Source organism: Equus przewalskii, chromosome 5 (assembly GCF_037783145.1).
Source record: "Equus przewalskii isolate Varuska chromosome 5, EquPr2, whole genome shotgun sequence".
In the NCBI taxonomy this organism is placed as follows: domain Eukaryota; kingdom Metazoa; phylum Chordata; class Mammalia; order Perissodactyla; family Equidae; genus Equus; species Equus przewalskii.
The window spans coordinates 25,659,126-25,678,842 of NC_091835.1; the positions used below are offsets into that span (position 1 = coordinate 25,659,126).

The following is a 19,717-nucleotide window of genomic DNA, read 5'->3' on the forward strand; positions in this document are numbered from 1 at the left end:
TAGTCTTGAAGGACATTTTGGTAGGAATAGAATTCTAGTTGGCAATAATTTGCTCTGGCTTCTATTATTTTTTAGTCTGATAAGAAGCCAGGTGACCATCTTACTCCTGCAGCTGACCCTTTGAAGGGACTAGGTCTTTTTTCTCAGGCTGCTTTTAAGATTTTTCTTTTTATTTTGGTTTTAAATAATTTTACTATGATGTGTCTAAGTGTGGTATTCTTTGCTTCATCGTGCTTTGATTCTGTAGGGTTCACGAATCTGTAGATTGTTATCTTTCATTGGTTTGACATAATACTTGGCCATTATCTCTTCAAATTCTGATTCAGCCTAATTAACTCTCCTCTTTTTTAGGAACTCATACTATACATGTGTCGAATCTTTCAGTATATCTCATCTTTTACCTTCATTTCTGATTTTTCCATCCTTTTGTCTCTTCATGCTTCACTCTTAATATTTATGACTGACCTGTATTCTAGGTCACAAATTTTCTGTTTAGTTATTTCTAATCTGCTATTAAACTCACCTATTGAGTTCCTAACTTTAGTCAATGTACTTTTAAAAAAATGTTGCATATGATTCTTTTTATGATTTCCACATCTCTGCTGAAATTCTTAATCTCATCTTTTATCCTTTAAACAGAATAACACTAGTTATTTTAAAGTTTATGTCCGTTAACTCCAAAATCTGAAGCCTCTGCAGATATTTCTACTGTCTACTGTTTCTGTTGTTTTAATTTCTATTGCTTTAACTCCTCAATTTTTAATCTGTGTGTCTGGCACTGTCTACGAAAATTTTTATAGAAAAAAAAGCTTGAAGTTTAGGATGATGTACCTTCCTCTTGAGCAGTTATATTTATTTCTGCAAGATGTCCAGGGCACTAGCACTCAGATCTCACCTGAATATGATTTCAGTGATTTAAATGGTCAGAGGCTGAGCTGCATACCTACCCCTTGTTAAAACGTACACCTATGGATACATCCTTGCTGGTCCCCAGTAACCAAGTACTGTCACCATTAGCTCCACAAGACCGGCAAAAACTCACTGCTTCAGCACTTGGCCTCTCAAGCTTCCTCTTCAAAATTGGCCTATGTCTCAAGGGAAAAGAGAGGCCCTCTGTCCTGGAATCCCTGGTGCTCTGTTGATCTTGAGCTTTGTTTAGCAATTCTTCACTAAATCATTGACTCTCTTACACCTTCAGTCAGTCTTGTTTTCGTTGTTGTTCATTTTTTCCAACAGTCTCTAGCGGGAAGTTTAGCTTGACTTACCTAGTCCACCATCACTGGGGGCAGAATTTCTTCTCCTGGTCTGAGGTCCAAGGGCCATGCCACGCCACGGAGACGGAAACGTCTCAGCGGCGCCTTTTCAGGAGTTTGTGCTGGAGGGGTTTGAGGGTAGCCTGGAGACCCAGGCCCTGCTCTTTGCTGTGTTCCTGGCCCTGTACCTGGGGACCGTCCTGGGGAACCTCACCATGATCGTGGTCATCACCCTGGATGCGCGTCTGCACTCCCCAATGTACTTCTTCCTCAAGAACCTCTCCTTCCTGGACCTGTGCTACTCATCGGTCATCGCCCCTAACGCCCTGGCCAACTTCTTCTCCTCGTCCAAGGTCATCACCTTTCAGGGCTGTGCCGCCCAGCTCTTCTTCTTCTCCCTGCTGGTAACCACTGAAGGTTTCCTCCTGGGTGTCATGGCTTATGACCGCTTCATGGCCATCTGCAGCCCCCTGCGCTACCCCATCACCATGTGCCCCTCGGCTTGCTTCCGCCTGGTGCTGGGCACGTACTGTGGAGGCTGCCTCAACTCCATTGTCCAGACCAGCTTCACCTTCAGCCTCCCGTTCTGCAGCTCCAACCACATCGACCACTTCTTCTGTGACGTGCCCCCCCTGCTCCAACTGGCCTGTGCCAACACAGCCCTCAACAAGCTGATCATGTTTGGCATCTGTGGGCTCATCATTGTGAGTGTGACATTGGTGGTCCTTGTGTCCTATGGCTACATCACAGTGACCATCCTGAGGATGCAATCAGCAGGTGGGAAACACAAGGTCTTCTCCACCTGCGGCTCTCACATGACTGCAGTGACTCTCTTTGTTGGGACTGTCTTTGTCATGTATGCCCAGCCAGGAGCTGTTGACTCCATGGAGCAGGGCAAGGTGGTCTCTGTCTTCTACACCCTGGTCATCCCAATGCTCAACCCCCTCATCTATAGTCTGCAGAACAAGGACGTGAAGGAGGCCCTGGGGAGACTGAGCCAGAAACACACAGCCACGTGAAGAAGGAAGGCCAGAGAGACAGTGTCCTAAAGACTAAGCAAAGGAAGAGCCTTTTGGTTGTAGGTAGAAGTCAACAAATTTATTTCTTCCTTCCTTCACTCAATCAACACTTACTTAAAACACACTATATACCAGGCAGTTGCCTAGTGCTTGAGAAAGATGCATATGACAATGTTCTTGTCCTCTGAGAACTATCTACCTAATGGAGAAAAAATAATAAAATGTATTGTGTTGTTTATGATATATGAAGTAAATATATGATGATAATAGCCCAAAGTATGGAAGGGGTACATAGAAGTCTATTGTCTTAAGTTTCTTACACTATATGTGAAGTAGTATAATATAATTTGACAGTCATCCGTGATGCATTAAAGATATATGTTGTAAACTCTAGTACAATCACCAAAAGCTAAAACAAAGCAATATAGTTAAATGATCCAGTAAGGGACATAAAAGATATTTTTTAGAAATTGTCAATTAACAACAACAAAAAAGACAAGAAAGGGGGAAAAAATCAGATGGAACAAATAGCAGTAAACCAATAGCAAGATGGTGGATTTAAACATAATCATATTGACAATTACAAGAAGTGCATAAATGTAAACACTGTAGTTAAAAGGCAGAGCTTGTCAGATTGGATAAACAAAGCAATATCTAATTCTATGCCATTAAAAATCTACTTTAGGGGCTGGCCTGGTGGCATAGTGGTTAAGTTCGCGTGCTCCACTTCAGTGGCCCGGGGTTCATGGTTTCGGATCCCAGGTGCAGACCTACACACCGCTCACCAGCCGTGCTATGGTGGCGTCCCACGTACAAAATAGAGGAGGACTGGCACAGATGTTCGTTCAGCAACAACCTTCCTCATCAAAAAAAAATCTACTTTAAATATAAAGACACAGGTAGGTTAAAAGTAAAAGGATGGAACAAGTATGCTGTTCAAAAAATAGTCAAAACAAACTTGGAGAGGCTATAAAAGTACCAAATTGTAGAACGAAGAATATTTCCAAAGATAAAGAGAGACGTGATAATTCCTCAAGAGGACATAAAAACCTGAAATATGCATTCGCCTAATAAAAGAATGTCATAATATATGAATACAGATGGAACTGGAAGGAAGAATAAGCAAATCGACCATTATCGTTGGAGATAGCCATGAACCATCTCAGAATTCAGTAGAACAAACACACTGTAAATCAGCAAAGAATAGAAAACTTAGCAACACAATAGACCAACTTGACATTTACAGAACACTCCACTCACAACAGTAGAATAAAAAGTCTATTTATTTATTTGTTTGTTTGTTTTTTAATTTTTTTGCTGAGGAAGATTTGCCCTGAGCTAACATCCGCTGCCAATCTTCCTCTTTTTGTACGTGGGTCGCTGCCAAAGCATAGCCATTGATAGACGAGTGGTGTAGGTCTACACCGGGGAACCGAACCCCAGCTGATGAAGCAGAGCACACTGAACTTAACCACTAGGCCCCTGGGGCTGGCCCTACAAATTCTTTTTAAAGTACACCTGAAACATTCACCAAGATAGGCTATCTTCTGGGCCATGAAAATGTTTCAATAAAATTAAAAAGATTGAAATCATACAAAGGAGGATCTCAGATACAAACAGTGTTACACTAGAAGCCAATAATAGAAAAATATCTGAAAAATCCCAAATATTCAGAAATTAAAACACATCCTTGTAAGAAGACATAATCAAAGGAAATTCAAGAAATGTCAAATGAGCAGCCAAGCAGCTATGCCAGGAAGACAGAATAGCAGGTGTGAAGACCCTGAAGGCAGTGTGGCCGGGGAGTCTGAGCAACCCTAAAGAGGGCAGTGTGCCCATGGCGGAGCGAGCAAGGGGAAGCCGTGGAGAATAGAGTCGGGAGGTTGGGGCTGAGCGTGGTCTCCAAGGCATGGTGAGAGCTGTGCTCCCCAAAACGGAGTGAGATGTTAAGCCTTACGATGGTGTTGAGCAGGGAAAGGACATTGCTTGCCTTCAGGTGAACAGGTTTATCCTGTGTATTACTGACACCAGTTGGGGTGCTATTGCAGGAGTCTGACCAAAAGATAATGCTTGAACGGGGCTTCCACGGTATGGCCGGCGACATTAGCTAACGCTCGCGCTACTTTCTCTAACGGGGAAACCGCGGACTACAAGAGACTCAACTGTATCTGCCTCTTTTTCCAACAGACTCACGTTCAAATAAAAGGAACCAGAACTTTAGCAACACAGCTGGAACCATCTGCAGCGGTGAAGAATCTGCAGCGGCGGGAGAAGAGATTTAATTTAGATGATTTTCTGTGGTGGTTGGTTGTTCGCTGGTCTCAAGGTGATGGAAGCTGCACGTTTTTTCAAAGGGACTGAGAAGCTGCTGGAGGTGTGGTTCTCCAGGCACCAACCCGACACAAACCAAGGATCTGGGGATCTCCGCACCATCCCGAGATCCGAGTGGGACATACTTTTGAAGGGCGTGCAATGTTCAATCATAAGTGTGACAAAAACGAACAAGCAGGAAGCTTATGTGCTCAGTGTCAGCAGGATGTGTGTCTCCAAGAGACGTTTCATTTTGAAGACACGTGGTACCACCCTCGTGCTGGAAGCACTGGTCCTCTGTTGAAACTTGCAGGGATTACAGTGGGGTTGACTCCATTCAAAGCTCCTTTTATTCTCGTAAGAATTTCATGGAGCCTTCTCACCAAGCGTGCCCACACCGGAATTTTCAGGAAGAAGTAGAGTTTCTTAATGCAATTTTCCCAAATGGAGCAGCATATTGTATGGGACGTATGAATTCTGCCTGTCGGTACTTGTATACTTTGGATTTCCCAGAGAGTCGGGTGATCAGTCAGCCAGCTCGAACCCTGAAAATCCTGATGAGCGAGCTTGACCCAGCAGCTCTGGACCAGTTCTACGTGAAAGATGGCGTTACTGCAAAGGATGTCACTCGTGAGAGTGGAATTTGTGACGGGATACCAGGTTCTGTCATTGATGCCACAATGTCCAATCCTTGTGGGTATTCAATGAATGGAATGAAATCAGATGAAACTTATTGGACTATTTGCATCACTACAGAACCAGAATTTTCTTGTGTTAGCTTTGAAACAAACTTAAGTCAGACTTCCTACGATGACCTGATCAGGAAAGCTGTAGAAGTCTTCAAGCCAGGAAAATTTGTGACCACCCTGTTTGTAAATCAGAGTTCTAAATGTCCCATGGTGCTTTCTTCACCCCAGAAGATTGAAGGTTTTAAACGTCTTGATTGCCAGAGTGCTATATTCAATAATTACTATTTTGTTTTTACCACTTTTGCTAAGCAGCAACAACAGCAGAGTTGAAGAAAAATGAAGAAAAAACGCAAAAAGAGAACATACATAGAGGAAAGTGGTGGCTACTTTTTAGGTACTGATGCCGGGGCCACGCTTTCCATAACCACCACCTTGTTGTTGCAGAAAGTGCTACATGTAATGACAGCACAATCATTTTGAATTGCATTTATCGTTATATCAAGGAGTTAGATATCTTGCATGAATGCTGTCTCCCGTGTTTAGGTATCCTATGCCACTCTTGCTGTGAAATTGAAGTGCATGTGGAAAAGACCTTTTACTATATCAAAGTTTACAACACTTGTGAAAGCAATTCAGTTTGGTTTACGCACAGTGTAATATTTCTCCAGGTATCATCCAAAATTCCCCACAGACAAGGCTTCCATCCTCATCAGGTGTTGGCCTCAGCCTAACCATGCAGGATTGTTCCATTAGATGGCTGCCAGGATTTTACATCCAGTCTCCTCCACTTTCGGGAATCTATTCTCTACTAATGTTATTGAAACCAATTTCTATTTCATACAGATGTTTTTTGCAACAGCAATTAAAGTTTTTCTTCCACGAGTCAAGTGCTCTTAAGAAAATGATTGTAGTTCTCCATTTTGCGTATGACTGTTTTAACATTATTGCTTCCTGCACTTGTATGCCTTTAATTGATTTCATTCCTCATCATGGTGTCTCCCCTCCCAACCCCCACCTCCAATAAAGCAATACACTGTTAAAAAAAATAATGCTTGAACTGAGTGATAGCAAAAGGAGATAAAGTCTGAGGATAGTTTTAAGATAAGGTTTTGTTGACAGAACAGATGTGGGGTATGGACAAAAGAGAGGAGTCAAAGGTGACCCCAAGGATATTGGCCGGAACATCCAGAAGGATAGGATTATTGTTAAATGGGATGGGAAGAGTAAGGTTTGGGGGAAGTTATTGGCGCTAGTAGGGAAAATTATGAGTTCAGTTTGGACATGCTAATTTTGTACATCCAAGAGGACACTGAATAGCCAGTCGGGAGCATACGAGTCTGGGGATGAGGGCAGAGGTCCACTCTGAAGGCATAAATTTCAGTAGTGGGAGTGCTGACTAAGTTGATAAATTTCAGTAGTGGGAGTGCTGACTAAGTTGATAAATTTCAGTAGTGGGAGTGCTGACTAAGTTGATAAATTTCAGTAGTGGGAGTGCTGACTAAGTTGATAAGGTTATGAGGTTAGATGATATCACTCAGATAGTGACAGCAGAGAGGAAAAACCAGATGACTGAGTCCTGGCACTGCCACAATTAGAAGTCAGAAAGAGGAGGAACCAAACAGGAATCTGAGAGGGAGCAGCCAATGACTTAAGTTAAACAGCTCAATCAGCCACAGGAATGTGGTCTTGAAGGGCTCAAATCCCACTAAAAGCTACTTGGATCCTTAGAGAAACGTACATGTTGGAACAGCATGCCACACCAGAAGCAAAATATTATCAAAAACTAGTAGGTCATGTCAAAAGGATTTGGACCAACTTGAAGAGATGCCCACTGGCTAAAAACGGGATGAATGGACAGGATTAAGAATAATAATTGCAATAGACAGAAAACATCAAGTGAGTTGAATCTATGATCACAATAATGCAAAAAACTTAGTCATCATCGGAGGATGCTAACGAATCAATTCACTGTTTTCAAAATGCTACCTAAAGAGGAAGGACCAAGCAAGCTGCTTCTCCTAGACACACAGGAGAAGCGCTGGTCCCTTTATCCCCGAGGAAGCAGATAGTAGAGGAGGAAGTTCATCCTCATGGAGGCGCTGCAGCTGAGGAGGACGTACTCCAGCTGAAGGAGGAATTATAGAATCAGCATCTGTCCGTCTACAGCCCATAGTGACAACGCAAATAGGCAATGATCGCAGCTACCGATAACATCACACCAAGAGAGAACTAAAGGCCGCCCGTGAGGTAGTCATGCATTGGCAATAATAATAGCAACATCACTGTAAATCTAATCAAGATTCTAGATCCAACTACCAACTTACAGGAAACACATCTGACAGAGGAAAATGGTGAATGGCACCACTGAGATGCGATCAGCAAACTTGAACTGTGGGAAATTCTATGGGACAAAGATCCAGTTTCCTTAAGACAGACATTGCACCAAGACACACACACACACACTCGCACAGAGGAGAGAGAGACAGACATAAAAAGAGAAAGAGGCAGAGAAAGGAAGGGAGAGGAACAGAGAGATACAGAGACAGAAAGAGAGAAGAGACAGAGATTGACAGAGACAGAGAGAGAGATGGAAGGAGAGAGAGAGAAATACAGAGACAGAGACACAGACAGAGAAAGAAGGAGAGACAGAAGGATGGAGAGAGAGACAGAGAGAGAGGAGAGTCAGCCCATATTAAAAAGAGCGTAAGAGGCATATTAATCACTCACAGTGTGAATCTTTTTTTGATACCGATTAAAACAAACTATTTTAAAACATTTATTACATTTATGAGATAATTGGAAATTTGAGCACTGATTGATATTTGATGATATTAAAGAACTATATTTCTTTAGGGATTGTGGGTATTTTTTGAGGGAAACATCGTTCTTTTCTTTTAGAGATGAATGCTGGAATATTTATAAATGAAATCCTATCTGTCTAATATTTACTTCAAAAAAATACGGGAGCTATGGGAGGAGGGACTGAATTGAAGATACAAGGTTGGCCAAGAGTTGGCTGCCATTAAAGCTGAGTGAAGGGTGCTTGGGGTTTATTATACTATGTGCTTTACCTTTGTATATGTTTAAATTTTCCATCATCATCATCATCATCGTCGTGCTCAATCAGGAGATGTCTCAGACTTGGTTGTTCTGCATTTTCCCCCAAAAACACAATTGCCGATGTGAATCCTTCTTCAATGTAGTAAAACTCTCTTCTTTTCTACTTCTGAAAACATTTTCTCTTCATTGTTGGCTTTTCTATTTCAGTTTGTTAATTTTATGCTGAATTTTACCTATCTGTCCTCCATACCTACTAATGTCTCTTTAATAAATTCCTTTTTCTTTTTCTCTGTACTCATCCTAATGGCCTCAAGACTTTCCTCTGCACCAGGAATTTCTTTTTTCAGTAATATCCTTTCTGCCCCATGATGTCTTCATTTTTTAAAAGTAATTCTCTAATACTTATTTTGGCTGTAAAATTCTTAGTTCTATGAATTTCCTTTACATTTCATCCTCTTGTTTTATCAGTGATTTCAGCTCCTGTCTTAGGAAAACTAATGGTCTACTTTTGTGTTTCTGCAGCTCTACATGTTTAGTGAATTTATCTGTATTTTACATGGTATTCATTCTGCTGGTATAGATGACCAGCCGCTGTCTTTTAAAATTCCTTTTCATTTTGCTCATTGATGTCACAGGCAGCTTATCTAGACCTCACGTGTGAGCTGATACATACACACATTCCATCCTCTGATGGAAACAGCAAACCAGGAGCCTGCAGATTGAACCTGAGCTGAAGGTTTATCTTCCTTGGTCCACACAGTGTTAAAAACAATCTTCAGTTGGTTTCCAACATTAAAAAAATAATGGGAGAGTTCATATAAAATCTAGACTTCCATTTTGTTTGGAAAATCAGAAGATCTAGCAACACAGGGCCTGTGTTCCCACCAGCAGTGGTGGGCTGGAGTGAGCGGTGGTTACAGACCTTATATGACCTCAGCCAGCCCCACCTCCCTAGTGCCCTTCCAACTCAGAAGCCCTGTGTCAACTGGCACTTATCACAGTTGCTCTGAAGCGTTTCACTGAAAGTGTCATGTTTGTTTAACCCATGTTACAAGAAAAATGAGACCCCCCCCCCCATACTTCTATTCGTGGAAGTGAAAACTATTCTGACATGTTTACTCTGCAAAGAAAGACTATCTACGAGGAAAGAAAAGAGCTTAGAAGCCATTATGTCACAGACTGTGGTAGAACCATATGAAAAGCTGCGTGATGAAAGACTTAATGAACAAAAGACAGAAATAAAATCTTAACAAAGTTTTATTATTAATATGAATAAAATAATGAGGCTCCCAAAAAATACAATTCAAAATTTTCCCACAAAGTTCCATTAATAAGAAACAGAGAGGACTAACACATATGATGGTATCTATTTAGCCTCACTCAAAATTTTTTTTCTTTTGCTGAGGAAGATTTGCCCTGAGCTAATGTCCACTGCCAATCTTCCTCTTTTTGTATGTGAGCTGCTGCCATAGCATGGCCACTGACAGACGAATGCTGTAGGTCTGTGCCCAGGAACTGAACCTGGGCCACCAAAGTGGAGCGCACTGAACTTAACCACTCAGCCAATGGGGATGGCCCCACTCAGAATTTTAAAATGCAAATCAAAATAAGACACGACTTTTCATCCACCAGATTGAAAAATCCTAAGTTTTGTTACATCCGTTGTCAGTGAGAGTGTGGAAGATAGAGGCGGTTTAATATACTTTTGAAAAAGGGGTTAATTGGGGGGTAAAAAATTATTGATGAGATTTTGGCAATATTTGTGAAAACATTAAAAGTTCTTACATTCTGAATAATAAATGCATCTTAAGCATTTACTTGATTGATATATTCATCAAATCACACCAAAAATGTAGACTCCACTATATTCACCACAGTGTTGTGGTGAATATTATAATAATAATAATATAATAACAAACCAACATAAGTGCCCTTCAATCAGGTCCAACAGTTTGAACTTGGGTGTATCCTTCCAAGTGAATACTTCACGTCACAAACATGATGCATCACAGCAGTGAAACAACTCTGGACTCTGTACAATACTGTAACAGTGGGTACTTGGTGTTATGCCTTTGTCAAAACCCAAGAAAGTACAACCTAATGTAAGGTTGTAATGTAAACCCAAGAGTGAACCTAATGTAAACCACGGACTTTAGTCAATAATGTGTCAGTATTGGCACATCAACTGTAACAAATGCGCCATGCCAGTGCAAGATGTTAATAACAGAGAAAACTGTGTAGGAGTGGGAGGGGCATGTGGAAACTATTTTATGCTCAATTTTCCTACAAACCTAACAATAAACCTGACTGTTGCTCTAAACAGTAAAGTATATTAATTTTTTTTAAACTCACCTTGATGTGGAGATGACATGCTGGTGAGACAGTGTAATTTGTTTATTCAATTCAACAAATATTTGTCGAGATGGACTTGGTGCCAGGTACCACTCTCATGGGGAGAGAGCAGTGTGAAAACACAGAATAAAACCTGCCCTCACAGGAGGTGCATGTTGGTGGAGGGGACAGAGAATAAACCAACAGACACACAGAATGGGGCTCTCTCACGTGGGGAAAAGTACTAAGAGAGAAAATGAAGTGCATTCCAAGGAAAGGAAGAAGCACAGAAGAAAGCAGAGTGTGACCTCTTGCTTCAATGAAAACGGTTCTGCATTCACATATTCACACCTCAAAACACGCTGATTTAGAAATAACTTTTCCTTTCATTTTCTGAGAGGGTGCACCGGAAACCCCAAGCAGTGACTTCTTTTGGGGATATCATATGGGGGTTGGTGGGAGGAGAGTTAGAGAGGAGGTATGATGACAAAAATACCAACACTAGTAATAATTAATAGCAATAATAAAGTGAGCCAGAGAGGATGTGCAACTTGCCCACAGTCACACAGAACTTGTGGGCCTGATATTTCAACCCTGGAAGGTGGTGTACAAGACCTTTGCTTTTCACTTTATGCTTTTAGTACTATTGAAATTTGTGGCTTTATTCATTTGTTATTTTATTATTTTAAAATTAATAGATGATATTCTGAGTTATTACCTTTCTCATCATTATAATTTTCTGTATTAAGAAACTATAATTAGATTTTTTTTTGAGGAAGACTAGCCCTGAGCTAATATCCACCACCAATCCTCCTCTTTTTGCTGAGGGAGATTGGCCCTGAGCTAACATCTGTGCTCACCTTCCTCTGTTTTGTATGTGAGATGCCTGCCACAGCATGGCTTGATGAGCAGCACATAGGTCCGCGCCTGGGATCCAAACCAGCAATCCCTGGGCCACTGAAGCACAGCAGGTGAACTTAACTGCTGTGCCACTGAGCTGGCCCCAGAAGTTATAATTAGAAGTAAAAGAAATTATGGAGAGGTCAAAATATTCAATAAACTTTGACTTTATGCTTGGGAAAAAAATTAACACCAACTTGACAACACAAACAAATATAAATTCTGGATGTAGTAACAATCTGATTGTTAAAAAAAAAAGAGTAAAAACTCCAAGAGTATGAGAAAAGCCATGTGGGAAGGGTTTGGGTTCTGTTAATTTGATGTGTGGTCAAGAGGGTAGTCAGCCCTGAAGAAACCCTTCTGTCTCCAAGGAGAGGCCAGGGGGACATCAGGGGTGTGCCTGGAGAAAGTTATATGACAGCCCTGGAGACAAAGTCAAAGCCCAGCAGCAAATTGGAAAAGCTGTGTGCAACATACACAAGATACACAGGGTCTGCAATATGTAAAGAGCTCACAAAAGTCAATGAGAAAAATGCTCAGCAATGCAATAGAAAAATTAGACATTATCATAAAAGAGAAAGTAGAGACTGAGAGAGCAAAGATTAAGTGCTGTGTGGAAAGTTTTCTTGCCCAGCAGGGAAGCAGGCCCAGCATTGGCTCTAGAATCTAGTCCAGGATGAGTCTGGGTAGGACTTTTAAAGCCAAAAAATAAAATGAATGTGATCAGCTCTGCCCCACATTGGGAAAGCAAGTGTGCAAGGTTACTGACCCCATTGACAGGGTGCTATCAGGCCGGTGCTCCTAGGCCTGAGGCTGTGGTCTGCAGGGAAGGGGGCACCTTATGGGGTCAGGGTTCAGCCTCCCCTGCCTGTCTAATTGGGGTCACAGTGCCCAGGCAGGATTGCATCACTGTTGGAAAGCCTGTGTGCTTGTAAAGAAGCAAATTACAGAATTAGAAACACAAATGGCCAACAAATATGCAAAAGTATATTCAGCCACACTAACAAATAAATTTAGGCTCACTAAAATGCAAATGCTAGTATTAGTGTATCGGTAAGGGTTCTCAGAGAAACAGAACCAACAGAATGTGCATATACATATACAGAAAGAGTTTCGTTATAAGGAACTGCCTCACGTGATTATGGAGGCCAACAGGTCCCCAGATCTGCAGTTGGCAAGCTGGAGACCCAGAAGAGCGGATGATGTAAGTTTTAGTCCACAGACTGGCAGGCTCAAGACTCAGGAAGAGTCCAAAGGCAGGAAAAAGCTGACTGCCAGCTGGAAGGCAGCCAGGCAGGGGGAATTCCCTCTTATTTGGGGGAGAGTCAACATTCAAACCTTCAACTGATTGGATGAGGCCCACCCACATTAGGGAGAGCAATCTGGTTCACTCAGTCTGTTAATTTAAATGTTAAACTCATCCAAAAACACAGAAACACTCAGAATAATGTTTGACCAAATATCTGGACACCCCATGGCCAGTCAAGTTGACATAAAATTAACCATCACACCACGTTAGATGCATAAATATTAAGAAGATTGATGATGCTAAGTACCGGTGAGGGGAGATATATGTGCCAACGGCAGAGGAAGAAATTACACCAATTATTGGGAGTGAAACAGGGAATTGGCATAGAAATCCATTGCTAGCCCATAGGAATATCACCATGAAGACATAATGAGCGTTCTTTGCAATACTGCTTATGATAGGAAAAAAATAACGTCAAGGCTCATTAATATGATGGGTAAATAAATAATAATATACCCATAAGGCAGAAAAGCTGACTTAGATGTTCATGGTACGGAGTTAAGAGAAAAGATCAAATTGCAGAATGAATGTTGTCATGCAATTTTTGGAAAAGGTAAAACCAATAAGACAAAACCCACGGGCATGCGCCCACGTCCGCGGGGAGTCAGCCTCATTGGGACGAGGGCTAAGCTTTCCGAGGGTTAAAAGGAATAAGTTTCTCTTTTCACTTTGTCACTTCTTTAGTGCTTGGGTCTCTCCAAGCAGATGTTCATTTGTTCATTTTTTTAAAAACAGAGAATTCTAAATACATTCATTGGCAATAAATACAACGTAAAAAGGAGTTCAGAGATGATCTTGGTTAACTGGCTGATACATTACAAGGAGAGTGACTTCCCCAAGGTCAGGGACCTCTGGGAGGCAGAACCCAGAGTAGAAGAGAGGGACCCAGTTCCCCAAGGCGGGAATTTCCCACTAGATCAATTTTCCTCAACCAAACGGCGGGGATGTGGTGGGAGAGGGTGGCCTAGGGGGTGGTTAGGACCCAGGAGTTCGCACCTGCTGCCCCTGAGGGACAGTCCACTGAGGCCCGTGGGCTCTGCTCTTAGATTCCGTGCTTGTCTCTTCCGGGGCCCTGAGGGATTCTGGGCTTTCGTCCCTGGCCCCGCAGGTGACAGGGGATCAGAGAAAACAGTGGCGACAGGGGATCCAGGAGAACTGAGATTCCCAGCACACTGCAGAGGCTGAGACACAAACACAAACAACCTCACCTAATTGGCCGTTCGAGGCCCGAGTCCCAGCTGTGCCAGGTGAAGAGATCTTCCCCAGCTGTGACCCCAAAACGCAGACACCTTGACATGCCGCCTGGCTGACGGGACAAGATGTGGAGCAGCAGGTGGTCCCCTCCCCTGCTTGGACCAAGATCCCAGGGCATCCTGCAGTCAGGACCTGGAACACCAGGCCAGACCCTCACTGGGACCCCAGGTGCCCCTCTGTGCCCTCCCCACTGTCACTCACTGCCCAGGAAGCCGGAGGGGAATGGGGAGGGCAGACCTGGGGCAGGAGCTGGGGCAACCCTGGGAGGGCAGGGGCTTGGGTGAGTCGTGCCCCTTGTGATGCCACAGGAGCAGTGCAGCCATGCGCTCAGCAGGGCCTAGGTCAATAAGCATCGCGCTGTGAGTCTCGGGGTCCTGAGCAACGCCATCCCCACCTCCCCACTGCCCTGGCCTGGGTCAGTCAGGACAGTGCCTCAGAAACTTCCACATGAGCAGAGACAATCGAGGGTCTTGTACAAATGCGGGTGTTCATTCAGTGGGCCTGAGCTTCTGCGTTTCTGACAAGCTCCTGCTGATGCTGATGCTGCGGGCCCTGGACCACACTTGAGCAACGAGAGTTTAGGTTGAAGGGATGCAGAACATAGTCGCTACAGATGGAGGGTTGCGGACAACCCTGGGTCTTCTGCTTCACCTGGGAAGATATTCCTCAGGCTTAAGTCAAAGGCAGGTTTCCTGATCAGCCGCCGTAGCACCCCCCCCAGGTCCTCCCAGCAAGCCAGAGGCATGTGCGAGTTTGTTTTTTGAAAACCAAATGGTGAGTTTGGCCTCACAGATGAAAATGCCAATTTCTCCTTAGGTGCTTGCCCAGGCATCCTTGTGATGACCCAAGACCCCTGAGGGGAACAGATTGTCCTGGGAAACAGCCACAGAAACATGAAGATGGGAACCCCATGGGGCACAGGCGCAAAGTCAACTGACTTACGAGTGGTGAGTAGAAGATGGTCACTCTGCTCAGAGTGGCCCCCAGTGTGTGTGAGCACAGCATGAGGGTGAGCGGCGAGGAGGGTGGCGTGACCATCACAGATGTGTGTGTGCACGCATGAATGTGTGTATGTGCAGGACAGGGCAGGGCATTTATGTGCAGGGGTGGGTGGCAGGAGCAGCAGCTTAGCCAGGGTGTCACTGGGGCTACTGTTGAAAGTCTACAGGGCACACCCCACTTCGCTCTCAGCACCCAACTCCAACCCTGATTTCGAGGGGCCCCCGCCTGGGCATCGCAGCTCCAACTGTCCTGCTCTGCTGTCATGCAAGGGTTGGAGTCTAGTGTCCCAGGACAGTAAAGCTGGACAGCTCTCCCGTTCAGCCACATCCTCTTTTGCTGGAATGTCTGGGCTGTCACAGACCACTTTCCAAGACAACTCCAGGCTGAGAGGGAATGTGGGGGTGATTCCTTCTCTATGTGCACCACTGATCGACCAGCCTCTGCTTGCACACCTCCACTGCTAGTGAGCTCACTCCCTCCAAAGGCAGCTGGCTCCATGATGCCACAGATCTGACCTCTAGAAAGTGTGGAGTCTGCTCTGAGACCGGGTTCCACTTCCTCACTAATCCTCCTCCCTTCCCTGGATGCACCAGTGGCCCTGTGCCCACCTTCCTTCCCGACTCCTCCCTCTGTAGGGTGGCCCCCCACCATTCCACTGGCCTTCACACACCACTGGTTACCAATGTCCCTCCTGAGCATGGAAGACCCAGAGACTGAAGCAGATGTGACCATGCTGAGAGCTCTCACTACTCAAAACAATCAACCTCAAAGGGGCAGGGGCAGGGGCAGGGGCCGGGAGCAAGAACAAAGGCATGTCCATCTCCTGAATGTCACAGCCTCTGTCCTGCTGCTTCTCAGACCATGCAGCTGGGCTGTCCCTTCTGATGATTTGTCCAACATCTCACATTGGCAGGAAGCCTGAAGAGGTCCTCAAGGTGGCAGAGACCTCTGCTAACAGACTGCCACCGTGCTCCAGACTTAGACATTGATGCTGAGGTGGGGCTCAGGGTCTGCAGGGGAGACAGACAGACAGCAGCCACATTATCCTGGTGAGTGCTGGTCCCTGCGCTCCTCCAGCCTGGCCTGGAGATGGAAAGACCACCCAGCTCAAGCTCTGGTGGACGGGAGATGCTCAATAAAGATTTATGAAATTAAAGAATTCGTAAATTAAGGCATAGAAAGTGCAGGATTAGGGACTTGAGCAAGGTGTGGAAATGGCACATCTCAGGAGAATCCTGTGGGGAGGGAGAGCATTTCTTTCAGAAGGAGGGACAGGGGGCTGCAAGGCCACTCTTACACAGTGGGCATTCAGCTCTGCCAGCCTCCTTGCACACCCCTTCCCCCCACCCCACGCCATAGCAACAGCTCAGAGTCTATTACAGAGTGAGTGCTCCACGCATATTTACGAATTAGAGAATCAGAGGAAATGTCTCCTTTTCAGGCCAGTCCAAGCTCAGGACCGCTGGTGGCCTCTTGGTCAGTGGGCAGCGAGTGACCAAAGGGTCCCTGTGCTGCATGGGAGGTGTGACGCTGTGACCTTGAGCTGCTCCCCCTGTCTCCGGCCCCCTCTCTGCCCTGTGTCATCCGGCTCAGAATGCCACCCCACAGAGATGGAAACGTCTCAGCGGTGCCTTTGCAGGAGTTTGTGCTGGAGGGGTTTGAGGGTGGCCTGGGGACCCAGGCCCTGCTCTTTGCTGTGTTCCTGGCCCTGTACCTGGGGACCGTCCTGGGGAACCTCACCATGATCGTGGTCATCACCCTGGATGCGCGTCTGCACTCCCCAATGTACTTCTTCCTCAAGAACCTCTCCTTCCTGGACCTGTGCTACTCATCGGTCATCGCCCCTAACGCCCTGGCCAACTTCTTCTCCTCGTCCAAGGTCATCACCTTTCAGGGCTGTGCCACCCAGTTCTTCTTCTTCTCCCTGCTGGGCACCACCGAGGGCTTCCTCCTGACTGTGATGGCCTATGACCGCTTCATGGCCATCTGCAGCCCCCTGCGCTACCCCATCACCATGTGCCCCTCGGCTTGCACCCGCCTGGTGCTGGGCACGTACTGTGCAGGCTGCCTCAACTCCATCGTGCAGACCGGCTTCACCTTCAGCCTCCCGTTCTGCAGCTCCAACCACATCGACCACTTCTTCTGCGACATGCTCCCTCTGCTCCGGCTGGCCTGCACCAACACAGCCCTCAATAAGCTGGTCATGTTTGGCATCTGTGGGCTCATCGTCGTGGGCACCACACTCATGGTTCTTGTCTCCTACGGCTACATCACAGTGACCATCCTGAGGATGCAATCAGGAGCTGGGAGACACAAGGTCTTCTCCACCTGTGGCTCCCACATGATGGCTGTGTCCCTCTTTTATGGAACCCTTTTTGTCACATATGCCCAGCCGGGAGCTGTTGAGTCCATGGAGCAGGGCAAGGTGGTCTCTGTCTTCTACACCCTGGTCATCCCGATGCTCAACCCCCTCATCTACAGTCTGCAAAACAAGGACGTGAAGGAGGCCCTGGGGAGGCTGAGGCAGAAACACACAGCCATGTGAAGGAGGAAGGCCAGAGAGACAGAGGGTTCTGGGGGGCAGGACAAGAGGGCTCAGAAGAAGACACTGGGTGTGGATTTAGGAAATCATATCTCACTCTTCCATTCATTCTTTCATCCATCCTTTCATTCAACCCTTCTTGAAGCATATCAGGGACTCAGCATTGCAAGTGTGAGATGTAAAAGTAAATAAGGCATGTTCTTTACCACCGGACAACTAATGGTCCAGATGGAGCAAGACCCTAATCTTGAAGTTTAGGTAATACAATGGGCAGAGCGATGAGCAGAGTGTTTGGAACAGGAAATGGGACGCAAGTCCAACATCTGCCAATGAAGGTACATGGACGAGACAGACTCTGTGGCCTTCCCCTTTCACTGTATCACCTCATCTAATGTAAATGTGTGCTCAGCACTCTCTCCTGGAGCACTTAGAAGTGGAGATTTAGGGTGCTCAGCCTTGCCCCTTTCCTGGTGACAGCCTTGTGTCATCATAGCTGATTAGGGTGAGTTAGCACGACAGTGCTTCCCCCTCAAGTCAACAGCCAAGCTGTTCATCTACTTATTTCTTCTGTTCTCTGGTGCTCACCACCTCTGCATGCAGCAGAGGGCACCTGCTCTCCTGCTTCCGATGCTCCTGTCCCAGGGTTCTCCCCTTAGCCACCAGCTGGGAGCCCCAGATAAAACAACAAGAATGCCTGATATCCAAAGTTCATCTGACCCTTTACCACTCAGTCTGTCAGGTGACAATGTCCTGACTCCTTGTGACCAGAGCAAATGGTGCCTTGTCGGCACAGACATCTCTGAATAAGGATGAAGTTCCTGGTGGCTGCAGCAGACAGCAGGGGGATGGGAAGAGAAGGTGTAATCTCCTGGGGGAGAGCACAGCTCCCGGGCCCTCTGTCCCACACTCCCTGAGAGCCCGGACCCTCAGGCTTGAGCTGCCCACTCACAGCTCCATCCTCATGCTCAGTGGACCCAGCCCACAGCCTGGACTCAGAGCTTGTTGGCCTCCTTAATATGTCTCCCTTTACTAGCGCATAATAAACACTTTAAAATTCAAGACCCTGTTGTTCAGTAGTCCCCCTTGATCTGTAGTTTCACTTTCAAAGGTTTCAGTTGCGGGTGGTCAACCATGGCCTGAAAATATTAAATGGCAAATTCCAGAAATAAACAATTCACAAGTTTTAAATTGCGTGCTGTTTGAGTCGTGTGATGAGCTCTCTCGTGGTCCTGCTCTGTCCCCCTCCCCTGGGATGTGCCTCCTCATCTTGTCCAGTGGATCCACGCTGCATACACCACCCGCCTGTCAGTCACTTACTAATGGTCTCCGTATCAAGACCGTCGAGGTATCGCAGTGCCTGTGTTCAAGTCACCCTTATTTTACTTAGTAATGAGCCTACAGCATGAGAGTAGGCATGCTGGCAATTCGCATGCGCCAAAGAGAAGCTGGAAAGTGCTTCCCTTAAGTGAGAAGGTGAAAGTTCTCAGCTTAATAAGGAAAGAAAAGAAATCCTATACTGACGTTGCTAAGCTCTATGGTAACTTTTAGTACGGTATATTGTTATAATTGTTTTATTGTTAGTTACTGTTGTTCATCTCTTACAATGCCTAATTTATAAATTAAATTTTATCTTATATATGTATGTACACGAAAATCATGGCAGATATGATTCCGTACTAGCCACGATTTCAGACATCCACTGGGGGCCTTGGAACACATCCCCTACACATAAGGGGGGACTCCTCTAGTTTTGTTTGTTTCTTTTTGTTGTTGTTGGTTTTTTTTGAGGAAGATTAGCCCTGAGCTAACTACTGCCAATCCTCCTCTTTTTGCTGAGGAAGACTGGCCCTGAGCTAACCTCCGTGCCCATCTTCCTCTGCTTTATATGTGGGACGCCTACCACAGCACGGCTGGCCAAGCAGTGCCATGTCCACACCTGGGATCCGACCGGGGAACCCCGGCCTGCCAAAGGGGAACGTGCGCACTTAACCCCTGCGCCACCCGGCTGGCCCCAAGGGACTCCTCCAGTTTCGAATCTGATTCTCTAC

General features: G+C 45.4%; 2 protein-coding genes and 1 pseudogene across 2 annotated transcripts; all 3 read left to right on the forward strand.

Annotated features, from left to right (window-relative positions):
- Window positions 1–1,321: 1,321 nt before the first annotated feature.
- On the forward strand, window positions 1,322–2,272 carry LOC103566299 (olfactory receptor 9S13-like). Its single transcript, XM_008542648.2, has one exon. It carries the CDS (start codon window positions 1,322–1,324, stop codon window positions 2,270–2,272), a length of 951 nt encoding a protein of 316 aa, XP_008540870.2.
- Window positions 2,273–4,547: 2,275 nt separating this feature from the next.
- LOC103566296 (S-adenosylmethionine decarboxylase proenzyme pseudogene) lies at window positions 4,548–5,601 on the forward strand (annotated as a pseudogene).
- An 8,828-nt stretch (window positions 5,602–14,429) lies between these two features.
- On the forward strand, window positions 14,430–18,728 carry LOC103566300 (olfactory receptor 9S13-like). Its single transcript, XM_070622147.1, has 4 exons — window positions 14,430–14,540; window positions 14,942–15,072; window positions 16,041–16,176; window positions 16,569–18,728. The coding sequence occupies exon 4, from the start codon at window positions 16,722–16,724 to the stop codon at window positions 17,670–17,672; it is 951 nt and encodes a 316-aa protein (XP_070478248.1). The 5' UTR covers window positions 14,430–14,540; window positions 14,942–15,072; window positions 16,041–16,176; window positions 16,569–16,721; the 3' UTR covers window positions 17,673–18,728.
- The last annotated feature ends 989 nt before the right edge of the window (window positions 18,729–19,717 follow it).